This window comes from Neolamprologus brichardi, chromosome 12 (genome assembly GCF_056152115.1).
Source record: "Neolamprologus brichardi isolate AB-2024 chromosome 12, ASM5615211v1, whole genome shotgun sequence".
NCBI classification, from domain to species: Eukaryota; Metazoa; Chordata; class Actinopteri; order Cichliformes; family Cichlidae; genus Neolamprologus; species Neolamprologus brichardi.
The window spans coordinates 24,049,497-24,070,060 of record NC_142115.1 but is presented as its reverse complement, the minus strand read 5'-3'; the positions used below and the strand labels follow the sequence as shown (position 1 = coordinate 24,070,060).

Below are 20,564 nucleotides of genomic sequence, written 5' to 3'. Positions count from 1 at the left end.
ATAGGGCCTATGCTCTGAGTAAACACTCATTGCTCCCCTAAACTATCCTACAATAATATTGACAACAGATGTTAGGATATTGCTAGAGGTCTTAACAGAAGAATGCAAAAAGATCACGAAAGGCATATTTATATATTTATCTGAAAGCAACAAAAATGGAATGTATATTTATTGGCATGATTTAATGAATGCTAAATGTAGATTGTACATAAAAACTGACAGTGTCTTTCAGTCAATATGTATGCTGATGTTTTTTTTAACACACTATTTTATAAAAGAGAATGCATTTACATTTTAAATGCAATTTAAAATACAAATTTAGCGAAACAAGTCAATTTTCTAACAGTTTTTTCAACCCTCCCCCCCAAGTGCATTATCATAAACTGAGTAACGAAATATATATTCTGTATTCTGATTAGTCATAACATTTCCCCCTCATGTTGCCAAAACAACTCTAACATGTGGACATAGAAACTGTGGGGGCTTCCTGTGAAAGCTGGCAGATCATTTGGATTCTGTGGATTTTGGGCTGAGACTCCCATCTGTGCTTGACAGAGTAAGGATTGGAGTTGTGTTTCCTGCTAGGGATCGTTGCTGCCTGAGTTTCCCCACCATTACATTATTACACCAGTGCAGTCAATTATGACATCAAAAAATTGTTTTAGTACTGTTTTATTCATTTTCCAGCAAGAACAGAAACTCCAAAAGAGATACTATCAATATAGAGAGAATTAAAAATGTCACAGATTCTCCCAAATGAAAAGCTGAGGCCTCCTTGAAGCATGGATACAACATAAATAGGTGCCCACAGAAACATGACTCTTATCACAAAGTGACACATGATAAAAACAAGAACCTTTGAGCTTTTTGAAGAGCCATGCAGAAGGAAAGGGACACGTTACATTCAGCAAGCTGGAAGTATTGAGGTGTACCGAGGCACATTTTCTACATTGCTTTAAACACTTAAAATAATTAACTTCGGCTCAGTACCGACATGTGTTACAGATACTTTTCAGTGACGTTATTGCTGGCTTTGCTCTACCTGCAGCTCAGAAGAAATTTGCTAATGCAAAATATGATCCTTTGTGTTTGACTTAAAGCAAAATTCCTTTTGATTAGGTGGACCGCAGTTTACTGGCAAAAAATAGGCTGAACTCCTGTATTTCTGTATGTGCTAGTGACACTACCTGTGCTTCATTGTGATGTTTAAAAGAACCAACTCGGCTTTGCTGTCTCGTAGGTTGTACTTATGGCAAATCTCATGTATGGCTCAATTCTTTGGAAGTCATACTAAGTTGTGCAAGTGAAAATGTGCCTACAGCATCTGTATGTAGACTACAGCATGCGTTACAGGTGCAGACAGCATGAGAGTCAACAGTTTTAGAACAACTTACATCTGCACAGTTAACAGCTAAGACTCGAGACAACTTCGACCTGTGTGTGGCTTGTATGGATTTTAAGGAAGGATTCAACTTATTATTTGATAACACGAAAGGAATAAAACATTCTTATTCTGTTGTGTTGCTGGCAGTATGTTTTACGTACACTATATGGACAAAAGTGACAGGCCGCACCCTTTAATCTTTGAATTCAGGTGTTTTCAGTCCTGTGGTATATAAAATCAAGCATCTATGTAGTCTACCTGTACAAACATATGTGAAGGAAGTAATAGGATGCTAAACACACAGTTACACAGTAAGAATGCCACTGTTGCAATGCCAGTTTGTATTTATGTGTGTCTGTGGATGGATTTTGTCACTTTTTGAAATGTATTTTATCTTCCATTATCAACTTTAAGGGTTATTTTTTGCACTGCTGACTCAATAACTGCAGTGATCAAAACCTCCTCTGGCATTCCCATCAGGACAAAAACTGTGCACTGGGAGCTTCATGGAATTGGTTTCAATTCCAGCTCCTGTAGGGGTAATATATAGGTGCCCCAGTACTTCTATCCATATAGTGTATTTCAGCATTTCAACTCGACTCGTACATTCTTTGATCAGTTAACAGCAGAATATCACATTTCAAACAGTGACATTTGAGATGGAGGGATTGAGGCCACAGAATACAGGGAATGTTAAATTAACCGGGTTACTTTTTGGCACTAGCGTTGAAGAGTTTTGTAAATCCAGTTTTAGCTCCACAGTTCAAGAGAATGTGAGAAGCTCTTGAGGCACAAGCCAGCAGCCTTCACCTACTGCTTAATGTTCACCTGCTATTTAGAGGGTCTATTTTTTTAATTCTTTTTATTTGAGTTTCATGTATTAATCTGGCTGCTGCAAACCACTAAAAAGTTTTGAGTACAAATAATTTCCTGCAAAGGTTGTGAAGTATCCATATACTTCAAAATATAGTATACCGTTGTTTGCATGAAAGCTTTCTGTGTGGCTGTCTTGGAACGAGAGGATAGTATATGTTCAGTGTAAAACAGACCTTGCTTGGTGCATCAAGCAAACAAGAAACCATAGCTGTCTGATAGTCAAAAATTACTACCACAGAGCATTCCACATTCAACAAGAACACAATTCACTCCAAATAACATGAACATGGGTCGTAGCAATGAACAAAAAGCACAAGAATAATACAAACACAAAAATACTAGTCATTGAGAAATATAGTATGTAATTAAATCTGACTGTATTTTTTACAAGTTGACAGGCCGTTTGGAGCAGTGACAAAAAGAAGTTGCTGTTAGAGTGTTAAACTCCTTATGGGTCATCGTGTAGCATAATATGATGGATTATTTTTCCAATAAATACATTCAGAGACACACCGGAAAAACACCTTCTGTGTCACTATTATTAGCTGGTGAAACTCACCGCTGGAAGACCACTTGAATTTTTGTTCCGAAAAGGATTACAAACAGTAAGAAGTAGAGAATAAGTACAGAATCTTGTAAGAAAAACAAATTGAAAGCAAGCCTAAAACAGGCTTAAGCTATCAGTTATTAATAGCGTGGGGAGGTGATGCCAGCAGCTGACTGTTCCTTCTTTTGTCATTTGCAAATGTTTGTGGCACAAAATGAAATTGTTGTCTGATCGATCAGAGCAAACCTCAGTTAATAAGGAATGTCACCTGATTGCTTTAAAATATGCTCATGTAAATCAAATCTTTGCTGCTTGCATTGGCAAATGTGGTCCACATTTCTGACCTCTAACTGCCTGAGAACATCTCACGACGAAGCTGGAAGATTGCTTGCTTAAGTCAGGGGGTTGTTTTATCACAACATATAGTGCGTCATTGCAATAGTACCAAAAAAGACAAAAGCTGCTAACACTATGGTCTAATGTTTAAGCAGCATATTAAGCCACGGGCACCGCTCACAATGTAAAGCACTATGAGCATTTGGGAGTGCTACCCGGTATGATGCTGTGGTGTACCTGCAGTTGAAATTCAACATCAAGAGTTGGGAGTCTGTGGCGTCTGTGGTGATGGAGTCCTGTGCTCTGGGAAGCCGGGTACTTTTCGGTTAATGTTTGGCTGTTTGCTTTCTTCCATCCGTCCTCCTTCTTTCGCTTTCTTCCCGCTTGCTTTCTCCTTTCTCTGCCTGCACAGTTTCAGTGCTCGGGATATAAACACATCTAGGTCAAACAGACGCTCTTTTTGTTTGACAGGAAGAGACTCCAGGGAGTCAGCGTTTACTGGCTGAGAAAGGGAAGAAGTGGAAGAAAGCGGCTGAGATTCTGTGGGCTGGAAAAATTGTGTGGTGGTGGTGGGGGAAGACATCGTTTGATATGACTGAGGAGGATGTAGGGAGGTGGGAGATGAAGGAAGAAGTAATGGGAGGGCATTAGAGGAAGACATGATAGGGCGAAATGGGCTTAGTCTGCCTTCATCGTACTCTGATGGTTGCCGCACAACCTCCGTGTAGCGGAAGACTGGAGTTGGGAGGTCAGTAGGGGACAGTGGGAGAGGTGGCGAGGAAGTGTAGCAGGAAGGTGACTGCTGCTCCAAAGAAGGACTGGGACTGGGTGAGTGCAGACGAGACTGGGTGCTCTCAACCCAGCGAGAGATTTCCTGGAACAAATCCCCCGTCTCCTTGTCTTCCTCTTCCTTCTCTGCCTCCTCCTCCTTCATCTCTCCCAGGTCCTCCATGCTGCCACCAATAGGCTCAGGAGGCACAAGGAGGCTGTTAATGTTACGCTTCCAGTGTGACAGATCAAGGATGAGCTTAGGCTCTGAGTAGTGTTGAGGTTTTCCCTCTCGCCAGGCAATTTTATCCAGATATGAAGGAGAGCCCACTTTGTAATCACAGGAGCGGCCACAGTCAACCTCCCCGTATCCCAAACCGCAGGCACGTTCCAGAGAGGAGTGAGAGTTTTCCAGGAAGCGCTCCGCTGAGCTGCTGTGGGAATATTTGCGTGGATCAACCTATATGAGACAGTTGGTGAGGGAAAAGTAATTCATTTCAATAAGCAATTAATTCTAGTTGTGTTGACTCACATCCCATGTGTTCAATGAAACTTAAGCTCATGACAGAATAAATACTAGAGACAGGCGAACGACAAAAGCATGGTCAAGTGTGACACAGTCAAAAGTTGCCAGAATAAGTTATCAGCAGGTCTGAAATATACTCAGAAGCCTGGCCATGTAGGGCTTTATATGTAATTAATAACATTTTAAATGAATTCTGAATCTCTGTGGAAGCCAGTGAGAGGAAGCAAGAGGAGGGGGGAATTATAGGAACTGAGACAATATGGTCATCTCACTGTGACAAGAGCCAACAGGGTTACAAGAACTGCTGACACTTGCAGTATCCCTGCTTTAAAATGTAGAACAATTATTGACCAACATCCAACATCGTCAGATATGTCTTTGCATAACAAAGACATTACAGTACTAGTAGTGCCAGTACAGCAGTCTCCTAGTATCTAGAAAAGGGAGGAATCACCAACCTGAGCCTCCTCTACAAGTGAGCTGGAACTGGCCCGGGGGTCTCTCTGCACCTCCTCTTCCTCTGTAGTGTCTCCCAGGTCAGAGGTAATGTGACAAGGGGGCACGCAGCGACACCTCCCACCTGATTGTTGCCAGCACATAACTGTTGATAAACTGTTTTCGTACCTGCAGAAAGGCAGAAATTACAAGTCAGGAGTAAATAATTTGTGCTCAAACACATACATTTAAGTTGTAATCTGAAAATACATGAATGAACAGCTGAGATTGGTAGTTGATTTGATGAGAAAATGATCAACAGATCATTTTTAGTAGTATTTTTATTATTAAAACATACTAAGAATGACAAGGAAAACAAGATCCAATTTTCCCCACTGGTGATTAAAAAAAATCCACACACCTGTCCCACTGGATGCTGGAGGCCTGACTATTGCTGTTGCTGAGACTCTGCTCGGTGATGAGGCTGTCCTCCAGCTCATCCTCAATGCGGAAGGGATGTGATGAAGTGGGCTCGTCCTCTGGACAAGAGTACTGCTGAAGGAAGGGGTGAGTCAACGCCGCTTCAGCTGTCAGGCGATCCATGGGGTTAAAGGTCAAGATACGCTCAAGGAAGTCCACAGCTGGGAGGGGAAAAGAAGGTGTGGGAGTAAAGCCTAAATTATATAGACCTCCAAACATCTTCACACGACTCCAGCATCACTTCATCTGTCACAGGTCAGAAGAGCTGTGGTTTTCTATATCTTTTTTTCTCCCTTCTAGCACTTCCATTATTTGTTCCCTTCATACTTTAAAGTCCTTGACCTTCCTCTTCTCCCCATCACTCAGTCCCCATCACTCACCCTGAGGATCCACTTCAGGCAGAAGTTCAGAAAAGGGTTTCTTCACCTTCCATTCATGACTGACATATGAAGGCATCACCTAGAAATGCATGGTTAAAATATTACTTATATTTCATTATTTTATTTATTTATTTTGTTTACATTTAAGGCATTCCACGCTGAAAAAAAAGACACATTTAACCTTGTACAAAATTAAGCCTTTCACAACATCAGACTTTAATAACATGATTAATAAAAATGATAATATCTCACTATTTAAAGAAAATTTGGGGAAAAAGTAAAAGCAATAAAATGGTCAGGTGAATGATACATATATTTTGTTTATCATGTGTCTTTTTTTGTTAGATTTATTAAATTCAAAATGCAAGTTCACAGAGGTGAAGCGACATAGTCTTTAGTCTACATTCATAACAAAAACAGGGGGGAGTGCATGATTATTTCAGATATTATAATATGTGCAGTTCTTGACATAATCAATATTTATTTTTAAAAAAATAAATAAAATAAATTGCTCTCCAAAGCTGGGAAAATGAATGTCAGGCTTAATAATCAGTCAGACATTATAATGCTAATATGACTTGCAGCAGCCTCTGATGTTTGACCTGTAGCAGATCCTGCCTGTCCTCCTCTCTCAGCACCGGCACTGTGTTGAGAATCAGCTGCATCTGCTCCAGCTCATGAGCTCCTGGGAGCAAGACACAACCAATCAGAAGCAAGTTCAGAAGAGACAGAGGATCAGTTACATAAGCTGGGGGGAAACGTCAACTTTAAGAGTCAAGCATGAATATCTGGGAGATGGAAGATGTCAATTTAAAGACACAGTAAGTTAACAGCTAGGTGGAAATTACTACTAAAGCATTCAAATTTCACACCACACCCTGTGGAATCAGTAAACTTGAAACTTTGGGCACACTGTTCTTTTGGCCACTCTCACATTAAGAAATAAACATCCTGCAACCCATTTACACTGGCAGACATCTACTCTAACTACCCTAGCTTGTTGCTGTGCCTGCATCAACTGGGAGGAATCAGTTGTCATAAGTTTCCACTCAGTTATAGTTCACAAAGAGCATTTTACCTCTGACAGCTGGAGGGAAAATTCATGTTTTGAAGTCACTGAATGCGGAGTAATCAGAAGTGTAGCATGCTTCTGTTTCATGCAAGTCTTCTTCTAACACAGAGCAACAAAGCAGCATTTTCAGCTCATCTGACACATGGTGAAGTTCCCTTTAAATGTTTCATAAAGCCAATGGACACCAGCAGGTGGAGCTATATCAACAGAGTCGTAGCTGCAAGAAATATGCAAGCGGTGGTAGTTTGTTTGGAAGGGAGAATGCGGTCTCCTCTCTGGTAAACAAATATATGCTGTTTCCACTCTAGTCTGCGGGTTAAGTAAAAGCCAAGGAAAACACCTCTAACATCTGATGTGTGAAATTAAAAAATGCCGGAACACTAGGGAACAAAGAACACCTATGTGTTTATGATGCCAGCCCTGTGGTGTAGAGGGCTGATGGAGGTCAAACCAGCCTGTGAGGAAGAACTACATCGACTCTGGAGAGTGAGAATTTCTCTATCATCATTGTCATTCTAGTCAGGCAAAGAAGTAGTGTGCAGAAAGAGAGCAAAGTGTCTTTGGTGGAGGACACTGTCAAAGGAAAAGAAAAAAAACTCTCTTTGCTCTAACTGGATGGCGTCACTAGTGTGATGCAATTATTATAATTATGTTCAGTTCAGTTCAGTTCAATGACAACAACAGTTGTCTCAAGGTGCTTTATATTTTAGAGTAAATGCAAAAACCAAAACCAACCCCCCCCCCCCCCCCCCCCCCCCCCAAACAACAATCAGATGAGCAAGCACTTTGGTGACAGTGGGAAGGAAAAACTCCCTTTTAAGAGGAAGAAACCTCAGGCAAAGCCAGGCTCAGGGAGGGGCAGTTATCTGCAGTTTGGGGTGATATATTCGTAATAAAGTTGAAAATGACCGTACTTGAACGGTGAACGCATTAAAAACAGTAGACATACCTGCAAATAGCATGCGTCCAGTGAGCATCTCAACCAGTATGCAGCCCGCAGCCCACATGTCTATGGCCTTGGTATAATTGTTGGGTGACAGCAGCAGACGTGGGGAGCAATACCATTTAGTTACCAAACCTTCCGACAGATAGCCCTGGATAAATAAAGCAGAGGGATAAAATTGTTGAAAGTGAGAAATACAGAAAATGAAAGCTCTGAGAATCTTAATAAGTTCTTTTTATATACAACGGGCATGCATCAGATTGGACTGTTAGCAGGTTGCATGTACTTGAATACGTATAAAGTTTGCTGGTAGTTGTTTGTCTTTAAAATGGATTGCCCTGAATTTCTACCAAAGCAACAACATAAGTCCTCATTAGTGCTGCTCTGACAGGATTCAGAGGACTCTATCTAATTCTCTAAAAATTCCTCTTTGTGAATAATGATGTTATGCACAGAGATACGGCAGTCACCACAGAGATAAGTCTGAATATTCCCTGATGTAGAGATAATGAGATGTTTCTGCCTGTTGCTATCATTAACACTTTCCCCACCTCTTGTATATCACCCCACCTCTCACTCTCCAGCCTTGTAAAATCTCAAAATACCTTCACTTACTACATCATATTTCTATTCCCCTCGTAGTTCTCCTGAGCCAAATTTTGCTGCCCCAGGCTCTTAAACTTCTTCACAGCCCAGCTTGAAAAGAGAGCCAACTGCACGAGAAAATGCGGTTATATTTCCCCTCACACATTTTTAGATTTCTTGGCAGGAAAAGGCAGATGTAGTCTTCCCTGCTTTTCCACTCAGCTGCTGTGAATTGTTTTATAATGACTGACATCACTCACATAAACTTTTCATTGTGCTGGGATGCTATTCTGTTGCCCATCTGTCAGGCTAATTTGAATTTGATGATTAACTGGCAAAGATCAGAAATAGATAGAAAATGAACCCCACAATGGCTCATGGCATACATGTCTAATCTGCCTCTTAGCACTATTCTCTTATCCTTTCTGCCTCTCTAACCCTCATTTTTTTTTTTTTTATCCTCGTTGCTCTTCTTCCCTTCTATCCTCCCCTCTCCCAAAGTAATTTTCTATTCTCCTTTTCACCAGTCTCCTATCTTCTTATCTATTTTTTTTTTTTTGGGGGGGGGGGGGGGGGGGGGAGGTACTCTATTTAAGCCAATAAAATACAGACAGCTTGAATTTTTTCCTCATTCAGATAAGCTATCACACTTGAAATGAATACCAGAGACTGCTCTTCACATCAATAAATCATCTGGGGGTACCATGCCAAAAAAGGGCAGGCCCGCTTTCTCACGCTTTTGATGTGTCCCAAAGCTGCTTCATGTTTTCGACAGCTTGAAAATAAGTGCCTTCTCGATAGGAAAAAGAAAAAGGGTAATTTTTCTTGATCAGCAGGTTATGAGTATGACTCAGAGTCTTCTTCACTGTGGGCCACCCACACCAAGATTCCCACTTATACATCGCTGTGTGCCTGGCCGAAGTAGGTTTTCTTTGCATGTCAAAACGACTGTACGACTCTTTTTTTAAAAGTTGGACTACTCCTACGTGCATTGAATGTAACTGCTAAATCACTGCCTGTTCTCTTCTTTGTGGCAGGAGACAGTGCAAAAAATGATGCTGACTACTCAGTGACCTTATCTTCTATCTGTCTGGCCCTCTGTTGCCTTTTCATATCTGAGCTCTTGTTTACGCTCCCTGGTGAGAGTTTGATAGATGTTTCAAAAGTACCAAAGTACATTTCTTTTAGGGCCAACCCAAGACTGGACACAGTTTTTAAGGGAAAAGCAAATTTAGGCCTCAGTTTTATAAAACAATGCATAGATTTGGTGACATATGTCATTTATAGCTGTGTTTGCTTTGTTTCCAAAACTATCCCCACTTCTGTTTTAGTGTTTTTGCTACTCTTTAAGATTACGGGGTGATTCCCCCCATCTTTGCTTCCTCTTTGTCCCCATTGACCTTCTTCCTCCTGCTTTTTCCTCCCACTTTCTTTATCATTCGTTCATCCCAACCTCCCACCTCAGTATTTCTCTGCGTCATCATTAGCTGCGCCTGTTCCCCTTCCCTTCCTCTTTTCTTCACACTCATTCTCTTTCTTCTAGCCTTCAGTGCATCTCACCAAGCTTCCTTTACCTCCTTTCTCATCTGTTTCTTCCCTCCTTCTCTTCTCTCCAGATACTTTTAAACACTCTGTCCTTATCCACCTGTCTTCCCCCTTCCTCTGCTCTGACCTTCATCCAGGTAATGAATAATTTCTGGGCCGATCCAGCGCTGCCTCAGCAGGTGGCATTCACACATACACTTTCACAGAAGCACCAAGATCTTACCGGTGTAGACTGTAAATAACATCACAAATAATGTTGTTTTCCCCCTCTGTTTTCTGCCTCTCTCCTCTCAGCCCTTCTGTCATCTCTCTCTGCCTGAGTAAATGTTTGCTCTGTGTAGTCAGAAACACACTTCCAGACAGCTCTTCAAACAACCTCATTTCAATGCATGGACTGAGATACAGTACAGGTATTAAAAGGTATGGCTAATACAGAGAAGAAGTCTGTCAGGGGATTGATCATTGAGTAGGAAGAATTACACATCACAACTTTCTTTCAAAAACAACATGATATAAAATCTTCATAAGTTCTTCTGTGATACTAAAGCCTTAACCAGTTTTATTTAAAGTTAACAGCATTTGTGAATTTCCGTCACAGCTGAGGTTAATGCGGCCTATGCCCATTAACAGAAAATGCCTGAAAGGGCACTTTTACTTTGCATTATTGAATAAGAGCAACAGAGAGAGAATGCTATTGTATTCACTGAAAGCATCTGCTTCGGTATCAAAACTGCATCACAAATAGCCCAAATAGCATCAGACGTTATCCATCCATAATAATGTGAGAAATCCTTTGCAGCTTTGTCTAACTTATGAATGAGATTATTCTTCTTTTCTTGAATATTTTGCAAAAATCTTTAGACGTTTTTAATTTGTGTGAGCTGTCATGTGAAGATTAGTCCATGTTGTTGTCAAAATCTGCTGAGTCCATTTAAAGCATATTTATAGAGCTTAAGTGCAACACAGATGCAGCACTTTGTGAACATACTGGATTCTGCCTAGATAAACATTCATGGGGGTAATAACCAACCACCTTGAAGATGAAGGATGTGATGTGGGTAGAATACAGAAGACATCCCCCTGTTGCAGTACAAGGAAGAGTATTAAGTGCTTGGTCATGTAGCCAAACAGATGGACAGAATGTCCACTGGTTCCTAAGACTATCTTGCTACTATAATAAAGCCTATTTTTGGTATTGACAGTCTTCATGCCATTGTTCTGTTTTTATCTTTTTCTTTTTTCTTTTGTATTGCTGTATTTTATTTCATTGTCCATTATAGGATTCTTTTTCTACAACAAATACTAATCTTTTGCTTTATATGGTAGAATTTAAAACCTTGAAAACAACATCCAAAGAGTATTAGCTTTGATTCGTATTAGCAGTCAGTTATTCTCAGCAAATCAATGGCCTGATACAATAATATCAGTCATGATATGCAGGACAAGAAACAGTCGTGTGAAAAAGAAGAGACACCCTGTTTCAGTGCTGAGGACAATAAACATAATTTAGAACATTGTCTGTAGTCTAAATTATTTAAATAAAAACTCAGATGTTAAACAACAAAACATATTACACCATGTCATTATTTATTAAAAACTAAAGCCAAGCCAAATATAGAAGCAGTGTGTGAAAAACTAATTACACCCCATCATTCGGTGGTTTGAGGAAGCACCTTTGGCAGCAATAACTTGAAGTAAGCATTTTCTGTCTGACTTTATGAGTTTTTCACATTGTTGTGGAGGATTCCACTCAAATTTGAAATATTGCTTCAGTTTATTGAGGTTTGTGGGCATTTGCACAGTTCTCTTAAAGTCACACTACAGCATTTCAGTCAGGTTGGGGCCTGGACTTTGACTGGGCCATTTGATTCTTGTCGTTGTGACTCATTCTAATGTAGACTTGGTGGTTTGTCTGAGATCATAGCCTTGCTGCATGACCCAGTTTCAGCCAGGCTTTACCTGACAAATAGATGCCCTCACATTTGACTCTAGAATACTTTGGCAAACAGAGGATGTCACGACTGACTCGATAACTGTAAGGTGCCCACTTCCTGTGGCTGCAGAACAAGCCCAAATCATCATCCCTCCACCACCATGCTTGACAGTTGGTATGAAGTGTATGCGCTGATATGCTGTGTTTGGTTTTCTCCAAGAATCTGCTGTATATTATAGCCACGCATTTCCACCTTCGTCTCATCTGTCCAAAGGAAATTTTCCAGTAGTCTTGTAATGTGGTGAGATGCAGCTTTTCAAATCTAAGCCATGCTGCCCTGGGTTTTTTTTTTTTTTTTTAGAGAGAAGAGACTTTCTCTTGTCTCCTAGCAACCCTTCCAAACAAGCCATACTTGTTCAGCTTTTTTCTAATTGTATTTCCATGAACTTTAACATTTAACATGCTAACTGAACTCTGTAGAGTCTGAGATATAGCTGGTGGATTTCTTTTGCTTTTTTTTGCAGGGTCTCTGAGCAATACACAGTTTGACCTTGGGGGGAATCTTCTGTGACGTGCATTCCTGGGAAGACTGGCAACTGACTTGAATGTTTTCCACCCACTTGTGAATAATCTTTCTCACTGTCAAATCATGAGCTTCAAATTGTTTAGAAATGGATTTATAACAGCAGCAACAGTTACTTGTCTGATATCATTTCTGACGTCTTTGCATTGTGTTAACAGGCAGTCGAATGCTGCAGACCAGCAAACTGACAAAACCTCTGCTTTATACAGTAAATGTGCTCAGTTAATCGGGTCGATTTGATTAGCAGCACCTGCCTGTTACTTACTCTCTTAATTCCTATGGAAGTTGGTGGGTGTTGGAAGAGAAAGGTTGAATATGTGTTTTTCCACACACTTCTTCTGCATTTAGGCTTAATATTTGTTAAATAAATAATGAGATATGACATGGTGTAATGTGACATGTAATATGTCTGAGGTTCCATTTATCTAATTGCAAGACCTGATAAGGACAAAATTTTTTTAAATTGTATCTTGATAATAAAAAAAAATCTTAGAACCAAAAGCGAGTGTACTTCACATTCACATGACTGTGTGAGTGGTGTTGGAAAATACTTTTTCAGTACTGAAATAGTGTTTTGGAGAAATGTGTTTGAAAAAAGGTAGCCTCTGACTTTTTCTCGCCCTTGTCTGACGTCTCCGCTTTGAGCTTTTCTCCGTGTTCTTTCTTTTTCTCCCTGCCTCTGCTTTCATACTTTTTTACAAAGCTTTTTAGCTCTTTCGCTCAGCCTTCCCTGATTCAAAATTTCTCACTCTTGCTTCTCATCTGTTCTTTCTCCCCCTTCTCCTCTTCCCTTCCACCCCCCCTCTCCGAATGCACCCCTGTGTCTGCACCCAGCTGATCCCCAGTCCCGTGCTCCGAGCTGACAAAGATCGCCTTTCACAAGAGCTCCTCTTCACAAGCACAAACCCAAAAACCCCCTACACAAACATATAAGCTTGCACACACATTCAGTCCCGCTAGTGTTACAGTGTGGCTTTGGGATCTTTGCACACAATAAAGCCGAACAATAGAGCAGTAAATCTTCACACTAATCTTTCAGAAGTCTTTATATGCCATTGCCAGACTATCCACAGAGTTTAATTAGTGAAAAACTTGATATCAGCTCTGGGAAGAAGACATAAATAGCTGGGTGAAGGGGTGAAGGGGAAGCTTCTTGTGAAAAACGCAGGTTGGCAATATCAAACAGGGAGATGTGTAATCAGAGAGCCTGCATCGCAACGTGTAAGGAGAGATACATCAGTTACACACTTCTCAAAATCGGAGATTATGAAATTCTGGCTGCTTGGTCGACAGGTGCACTTTACATACGCAGGATCAGACTATTGATAAGCATCTAGTTGTAAAATAAAATGAAAACCTGATAGATTCCTCATTGCAAATTGAAATATAGAAAGAATATGCATACTGATTTTCTTTGAAAGGATTCTTTTACAGCACTACACTATTTATTGTGTGTGATCAGCTGCCTGATAACCACATAGGGTTTGAGGAATTGGTGTCTCTTTTCTAATAACAACTCTACCATAATGAGATGGAGCAGAGATAATGTTTGATATTACAATGTGCTGCCTAGATGTAGCCATCAGCAGTTGAATGGCATACGGTGCTTCAGAGAAATGAGAAGAGAGGAAAAAAAAATCCCCCGCAAGTTGGCTGAAATGTTTGGTATGATTAGTTTTTGTAGAACAAGCCGTACAAAGTATTTCATTTTTGATTTTTTGATTTTGATTTCAAAATCAATGTGGCCAACAGAGCCCTTCGTGGTTGATCAGGGATTTAAAGATTTATATTAAAAAAATGAAAAGAGGCATTAATTAGCTTCCAGTCTAAAGACTACAAAAACTACAGTACTGTGCAAAAAGCTTGAGCACTTCTTATTTCATCATCCATCCACCCAGTTCTGGGTCACAGGAGGGCTGGAGCATATCCCAGCTGTCATAAGGCAAGAGGACATGATCAATCAAATTTGAAAATTTTGTTTCTAATCGTTGTCAATGATGTATGGAGGAGGTCCGGATAGAGGTACAACAATACGTCAAAACTGATGGAATTATGAACGCAGAAAGTACAGTCGGACTTTGATCCACCATTCAATACCATCTTGAAAGCATCTACTTGGCGGCAGCTTCATTTTTCAGTGTGACAGTGATTCCAAACACAATGCCAGTGCAGTAAAAACATGCCCTGATGGAACAACACACTGAAACTCTATCATAGATTGGCCTCCCCAGAGCCTGGATCTCAACATTATTGAATCAGTGTGTGATCATCTTAACAGAGGATGGAACAAAAGGCAGCTCACATCCAAAGAAGAACTTAAGGAAGCCTGGAGAACTATTTCTGAAGACTACCTGAAGAAATGACAATAAAATTTGCCTTGGAGAGTTCAGGCTGTGTTGGAGGATGAAGCTGGTAACACTAAATATTGACATTCAAGCTTTTTAGAATTGTACAAACTCGTGTTTTAATAAATCGATGCACCAATTTCCAGTTTTCCTTGCAAAATATAAAGAAATGACGGTTGGCTCAAGACTTTTGCACAGTACTGCTGTAATATGACTCATCCATTTACCAATTTGAAAAGACACTGTAGGTCATTTGGAAAACTTTTTGGAGCGAGCTATCCATGCTATGAGCTGCCACCTTGTCAGCATGAGTCTCCCTGCAGATCATGCACTTCTGTGTGTGTTTGTGTGTTTGTGTGCCTGTGTGCGCGTGGGTCCTTCAGTGGTCCTTGTGCGTCTTCACGCTTACCTTATGAGAATAATGAGGGTCGACTATTCTGGCCAGCCCGAAGTCTCCGATCTTGAGCAGCAGTTGGTCCGTGTTGATAAATGTGTTGGCTGGCTTCAGGTCTCTGTGCAGGACGTTGGCAGAGTGGATAAACTTCAGTCCCCTCAGCAGCTGGTAGAACAGCAGAGTAGCATGACCTGCTCAAGGGCAAAAATCAAATCAGCACATCACGATGCACCCCAATGTCCATATGCAATGTATAAGCACATATTTTCTTCTTTAAAAAACATCTATTATCATGTCTGGATATAGGCAATAGTAAAAAAATAAATACGTATCCCTCTGGCCTGTATTTCTGTTTATCCATCTTGACTGTTTTGATGTGAGATTTCTGCCTTCCTTTTATTTACCTGTAGGTAGCGGCCCTTGCTCCAGCAGTCGAGCCAGATCAGTCTCCATGCACTCCTGGACAATGTAGAGGGCGCTGAGCTGGGTTGGATCTCGGGGCAAGGGCCGTCCATATGGAGCTAAAACCTCGTGGACCCTCACCACATTTTCATGGTGCAGCCGTCGGGTGATCTTTACCTCCCGCAGGGCATGTTTCACCGTCACGGCGTCTCGCATCACCAGCTTTTTAATTGCTACACGCTTTCCAGTCCGCTGGTCCACAGCTGACAGGACCAAGCCTGTGACACCTGTACCGAGAGGTCGAGGGTCAACAAAGTGACCACCGAGGTCGAAGCCATGGAGAAAGAGCGGTGTGTCCTGTGTGGCCATCGCTGCTCACTCTGGAGGTAACAGGGATGTATGATTCTAGGTACCAGACGGTCGATTTAATCTCTTGATTAGCAATGATTGTTTCACTCTTTTATGCACACATGTTACATCTTGCTGGTGAGTGGAGACCTGAATTTTATTTACTTAGCTGCTGCATTTAGATACATGTAGATAGATGTTTCCTTGTAGACAAAAGCACAATGCAGGACTATTCCTACGGAAAATGGGGACAATTCAAGAGACCAACCAAAACTTTAAAAGGGATTATTAAGAAATGCTTGTGCTGAATTTCAGAGCTATTCTTAGTATTGCAAGAAAAGAAATGATCTCCATGGGATCTAAAGAATAAGATTTTGTGCGTCATTTGACCTCTTCGTTTAGTCCAGTGTGGAGCAATTCAAGTTGTACTTCACCATCTGTTGCCTGTGTGTCCCAAACTGAGGACAAAGAAGATGAACTCTGATGCCTTTGAGAAAAGGTGCAACTGAGCAAAACATCAAACCCAGTACAGATAAAAATATGCAAAACTGTAATGTTCGGCTTTAGTCAGTGATCACACAGGGACACTTTTAACATGCTGGTAAAGCCTCTGCAGTGGATGTTTAAAAATAACTTATTTTTTTCCTCCAGCATCTTCCTCTTGACTCTTGATGGTGATGATGTCTGTCTCTCCCTCACAGATGTTTTATTTTAGAGCTGAAGTCTGCTGCAGGGGTGTACTTCTAATCTCTGCCTGTATCTTCATGCACAGATAGTCAGAATATCAGGGAGCCTTATTAATACTACTCAGGGCAAGGGGTATCCATAGAAACAACCCTCCGTGTGGCTGATTCTTGACTTGATGTATCATGGGACAGCAGCAGCAGCAGCAGCAGCAGCAGGCGGATGGTCGGCTCTGTACTCTTCTCTGTTTATGCACGCTCCGCTGTTTGTTACAAGTCATCAAGCAGCCTTTGATGGTGAGGCAAAGAAAAAAAAGGGAGGAGGGATCATGTGTTTTATATTCAATAAGACTCTGTTGGCTCCTCCTCTTCTTCCATGATACCAGTGAGTGGCTCTATCAGGCACGCGAGTTCATTCAAAGGGAGCTCCACACCTGGGTGCCAGCCAAATCCTAGAACTGTGGTATCCTCTCAGTATGCATATGTGTACATGTGCTTGGGTGTAATCCCTCAGAAATCTGCTTCCTGTTGCCTTTTCCTGAATGTAGGGATTTCAGCAGCATCAGCATCAAGGCCAGTATAGGAAGACACCACCATTAGCTGCGTCACTCAGCACATCTGCTGCTCCTGCTGCTGAGGAGAGAAAGAGGAAACGGGGTGAGAGCTTGGAGACGAGGAAGATAACAAGGAAAGTTAGACGGCAGCAGAGCCCGGGTGTTAACGGGGTCTGTTGCGGCAGAGTTACCATTACATAACACCAAATGGCAGTGTAACCTAATCTATGCAAGCAACTTTGAGTGCATAGAGAGAGGATGATCAATTTTATGGTGCTTTAATATGCGCTATATGAAACTGTTATCACATCAAAGCAAAAAGTCCATTTGACAGGGTGGACTAGATTGACATGATTGCAGTTTCTTGTTCATCCTTTCGGTTTTTGATCTGCTTTAGACAATTTTAGTTCCAATTTCTAACCCAGGAAGGTCACGTAGAGGTAGCAAACAAAAGAATTGACTTTGTCCTTCTCTTCAGCCCCAGAGGTGAAGTCATCAATCCATAAAACAAATCTCTGTGCTACCAGAAGCCTCAAGGCACGGTTGTGAATGAACTCTTCCCTCTTTTAGCTCTTTCTTACTTGAATTGGAGAGCATACACCCTGTAACTGAACTGGACTGCAGGTGCTTTTATCCCCCCCCCCCCCCCCCCCATTTCCACAGCCTTTAAAATACTTACACACTCATGTTAAGCTCAGTAAGAGGCTGCAAGAGTGTAAGGTGAGAACAGAGAGACCAGAGAGGCAGCACTGACAGTGGTGCTGGGTGGGAGGTGCAGCACTGGGGTAACTTTATAAATAATGCATAACCACTAGAGATGTCGTTGGTGCTCTCTCTCTTTCTCTCTCACACACACACAAACTGAGCATTTATTCTCTATATTTCTTCGGGTTATGCAACAGTGCTATATATTATGAATAACAATGCAGTGTCTTTATCCAGTCCAAAAAATGTTTATGTCAAAAACAATTGATTTAAATTCAGAGTGCATGCCTTTTAAAAGAATATAATGTAGTCTTTCATTCATATTTAAGAGGAAGGAAATAAAAGTGAACTCTTGGCATGAGCCAATATGATGTTACTAAATTTGTAGGTGATAGCAGATATGAGCAAATAAGGGCACATCTGTCATACTCCCGGCTTTGTGCTGATGGCTTTCTGTCCCAGAGGAACCTCTGTAGCTTTGTTTTCTACTCTCTCTTTTCCATCTTCCTCCCTCTCTCTCTGTCGCTCTCTCTTTTATACTGGGTTTACTTCCCAATAAGCGTAAAGGCAGTTTTAGCCCACTTTACATCATGGGAAACACTACATGTTCTTCCTCTGCGCATGCTGGCTTGATGCAGCTGCCTTTGTGTGTCTACACACACTCTAGAAACGCCCCTCTGACAGAACAAAAACAATGTAATGGAAGTGCATGTAATAAAACATAAAGCCCAGTTTATAAGGGGTGGAAAAGTATTCCAACCATAAACAACCCTATGTCAGACACATATCTCAGATATCTTATCAGAGCATCTGTTCTGTGGCAAACAACAAGAGGAAGAAGAAAGAAATACACGCAAAGATAACACCAGGAACCATCCAGCACTCACCGGGGCATTAGACAGCCGCAGCCTGCCGTCCAGAAACAAAGATCCGGGGAAGCGATGCGAGCTCCGTGCAAGCAAAGAAAGTGAAACACGACCGCAGCTCTGCCTCTATGGTGTGTCGGGGAGATTCAGTTGATAGAGAGGGGAACAGTCGGTGCGGGTCGGCACCGGGGTTGGGGGGAGATGAGATAAGCCGGAGGCTGCTACAGAGCCGGTTATTGTGAGCGACTGTCCGCTCTCTGTCAGCGCTTCAGAGCGGTGATCTGAGTGAGGGGGCGGAGAGGAAGCGATCACCCCGATTCAGGTGCATCCAGCAGACCTGAGTGGCCTCGTAGGCTCTCTCACACACACTGCACCACACATGATTAAGTACTAATCTCTCTCCCTCCTCACTTTCACATCTCTCCCTCATATCTCCGTGACTCCCGGCAGCATCTCCCAGACCTTAGTTTCCACGAGTGTCACAGTTACTGGTCTCCAAACCCGCTGAAGGATAAACAATGGGAAAATTATAATTCAGACCCCATCTTTCTCATCCCTTCGCCCCTCCATCTCACTCCAGTTTCGTTATTATAGCTTGATGATTACCACGGCCATCTATCATCCTGACAGGCACAACATCTGTGGGTCTGAGATCCCCCAAGACAGGAAGCCAGAGAGGAGCCTTTGTTGACTGTGGGTTCTGCAGAACATCTACCTGGTGGGGAGCTGGTGAGGAGAGTGAAAATGAAAAACACATGGCTTTTGTGAGCATGGCATTGGCTAGTGTTTAAAAGAGGAACAGAAGAAAATGGCTGCTGATGAGCTAAAGTGTGCCAGTTTTATTATATAAATTAAGATGAAATTAGTCTATTTCACAAGCCATTTGAGCCATGCTGTTGTTCCTAAAAACAGAGGGGAAAAACAGTGATGTTAAAGGTAAAATCTGCAGCTCTAGTTGGATAAACGCAGTGTGATTGGTTCCTCATTCTCTAGCTATATTAAGATATGATTTCTTGCTTTCCTAAACCCTTTTTTGACAACTCCAGAAAACTGCGTGAGCTCAAAGTGTGTGGGTTGTTGACCTTTATGAAGACTAACAGAGCAGAAAAAACAGGAAAAAGCAAAGTTTCTTCAGCTTCTGCAGCATCTCAATAATCTGTTGACTTACAAACTTCAGCAGCCGCTGGAAGGTCACGGTGAGCGTAATAATTATGCAGGGTTGCTTCAGCTGGAGGGATTAATAAAGAGGAGAGAGGCTCCACAGAGAACAGATCCATGAGTCACCTAATGTAATGAACTGTGTGTGATGTTGTTATGATGCTGTGGGTTTGTCAAGGAGAAGAGACAGTTACAGATACACTTCTGGATTTTGTGTTCCATTTCTGCCTCATTAGTGTACGGATATCTAAGCTAATGGGGATTCATGGCGTGAGAGCACAGATGAAGATGTCTTTCTCACCTCTAATCTGAAACATCGTGGCATAAAACAGTTTGGGAAACAAAACTTTATTAGGTCTTCAGACTGCAAAAAGTATCTGACAATGTTTGGCTGAATTATGTTTCGGGGATGAATCATTTGCTAAACACAAGCCAGTAAGTGGGTCTGTGGTTTCTTTGTGATTACAGAAGGAGGTTTGAAACCAGAGAGCCGCTGCTATCGCTAAGATGAAAAGTGACAAGAAATATTTCCAACAACAGGATTTCTGTCTCTCACTCTCCTTTTTTTTATGTATCTAAAGGGAATCTTGGTCTAGTCTATCAAATTTGCATCTTACAGAAGCATATCTTCTCTTTGTCCTGCAAAAATAGAACAGGTTTACAAATGGAAAGTAGAAAACTGTCAAATGCTTTGGTTGCAGTTGCACCCAAAGAGA

At 41.5% G+C, this 20,564-nt stretch overlaps 1 protein-coding gene across 2 annotated transcripts; it reads right to left on the bottom strand.

Moving 5' to 3' along the window:
• Positions 1-656: 656 nt before the first annotated feature.
• mapk4 (mitogen-activated protein kinase 4) lies at positions 657-19,047 on the bottom strand. Of its 2 annotated transcripts, none has more exons than XM_006789779.3 (9): positions 18,712-19,047; positions 15,537-17,198; positions 15,148-15,323; positions 7,754-7,898; positions 6,335-6,417; positions 5,733-5,811; positions 5,294-5,513; positions 4,896-5,061; positions 657-4,371 (listed from the first exon to the last, which is right to left on the bottom strand). In XM_006789779.3, exons 2-9 carry the CDS (start codon positions 15,901-15,903, stop codon positions 3,400-3,402), a joined length of 2,208 nt encoding a protein of 735 aa, XP_006789842.1. In that variant the 5' UTR covers positions 15,904-17,198; positions 18,712-19,047; the 3' UTR covers positions 657-3,399. The 2 variants fall into 2 exon arrangements, with proteins under 2 accessions (XP_006789842.1, XP_035763225.1); XM_035907332.2 differs by having other exon boundaries at positions 15,537-17,195.
• Positions 19,048-20,564: the final 1,517 nt, after the last annotated feature.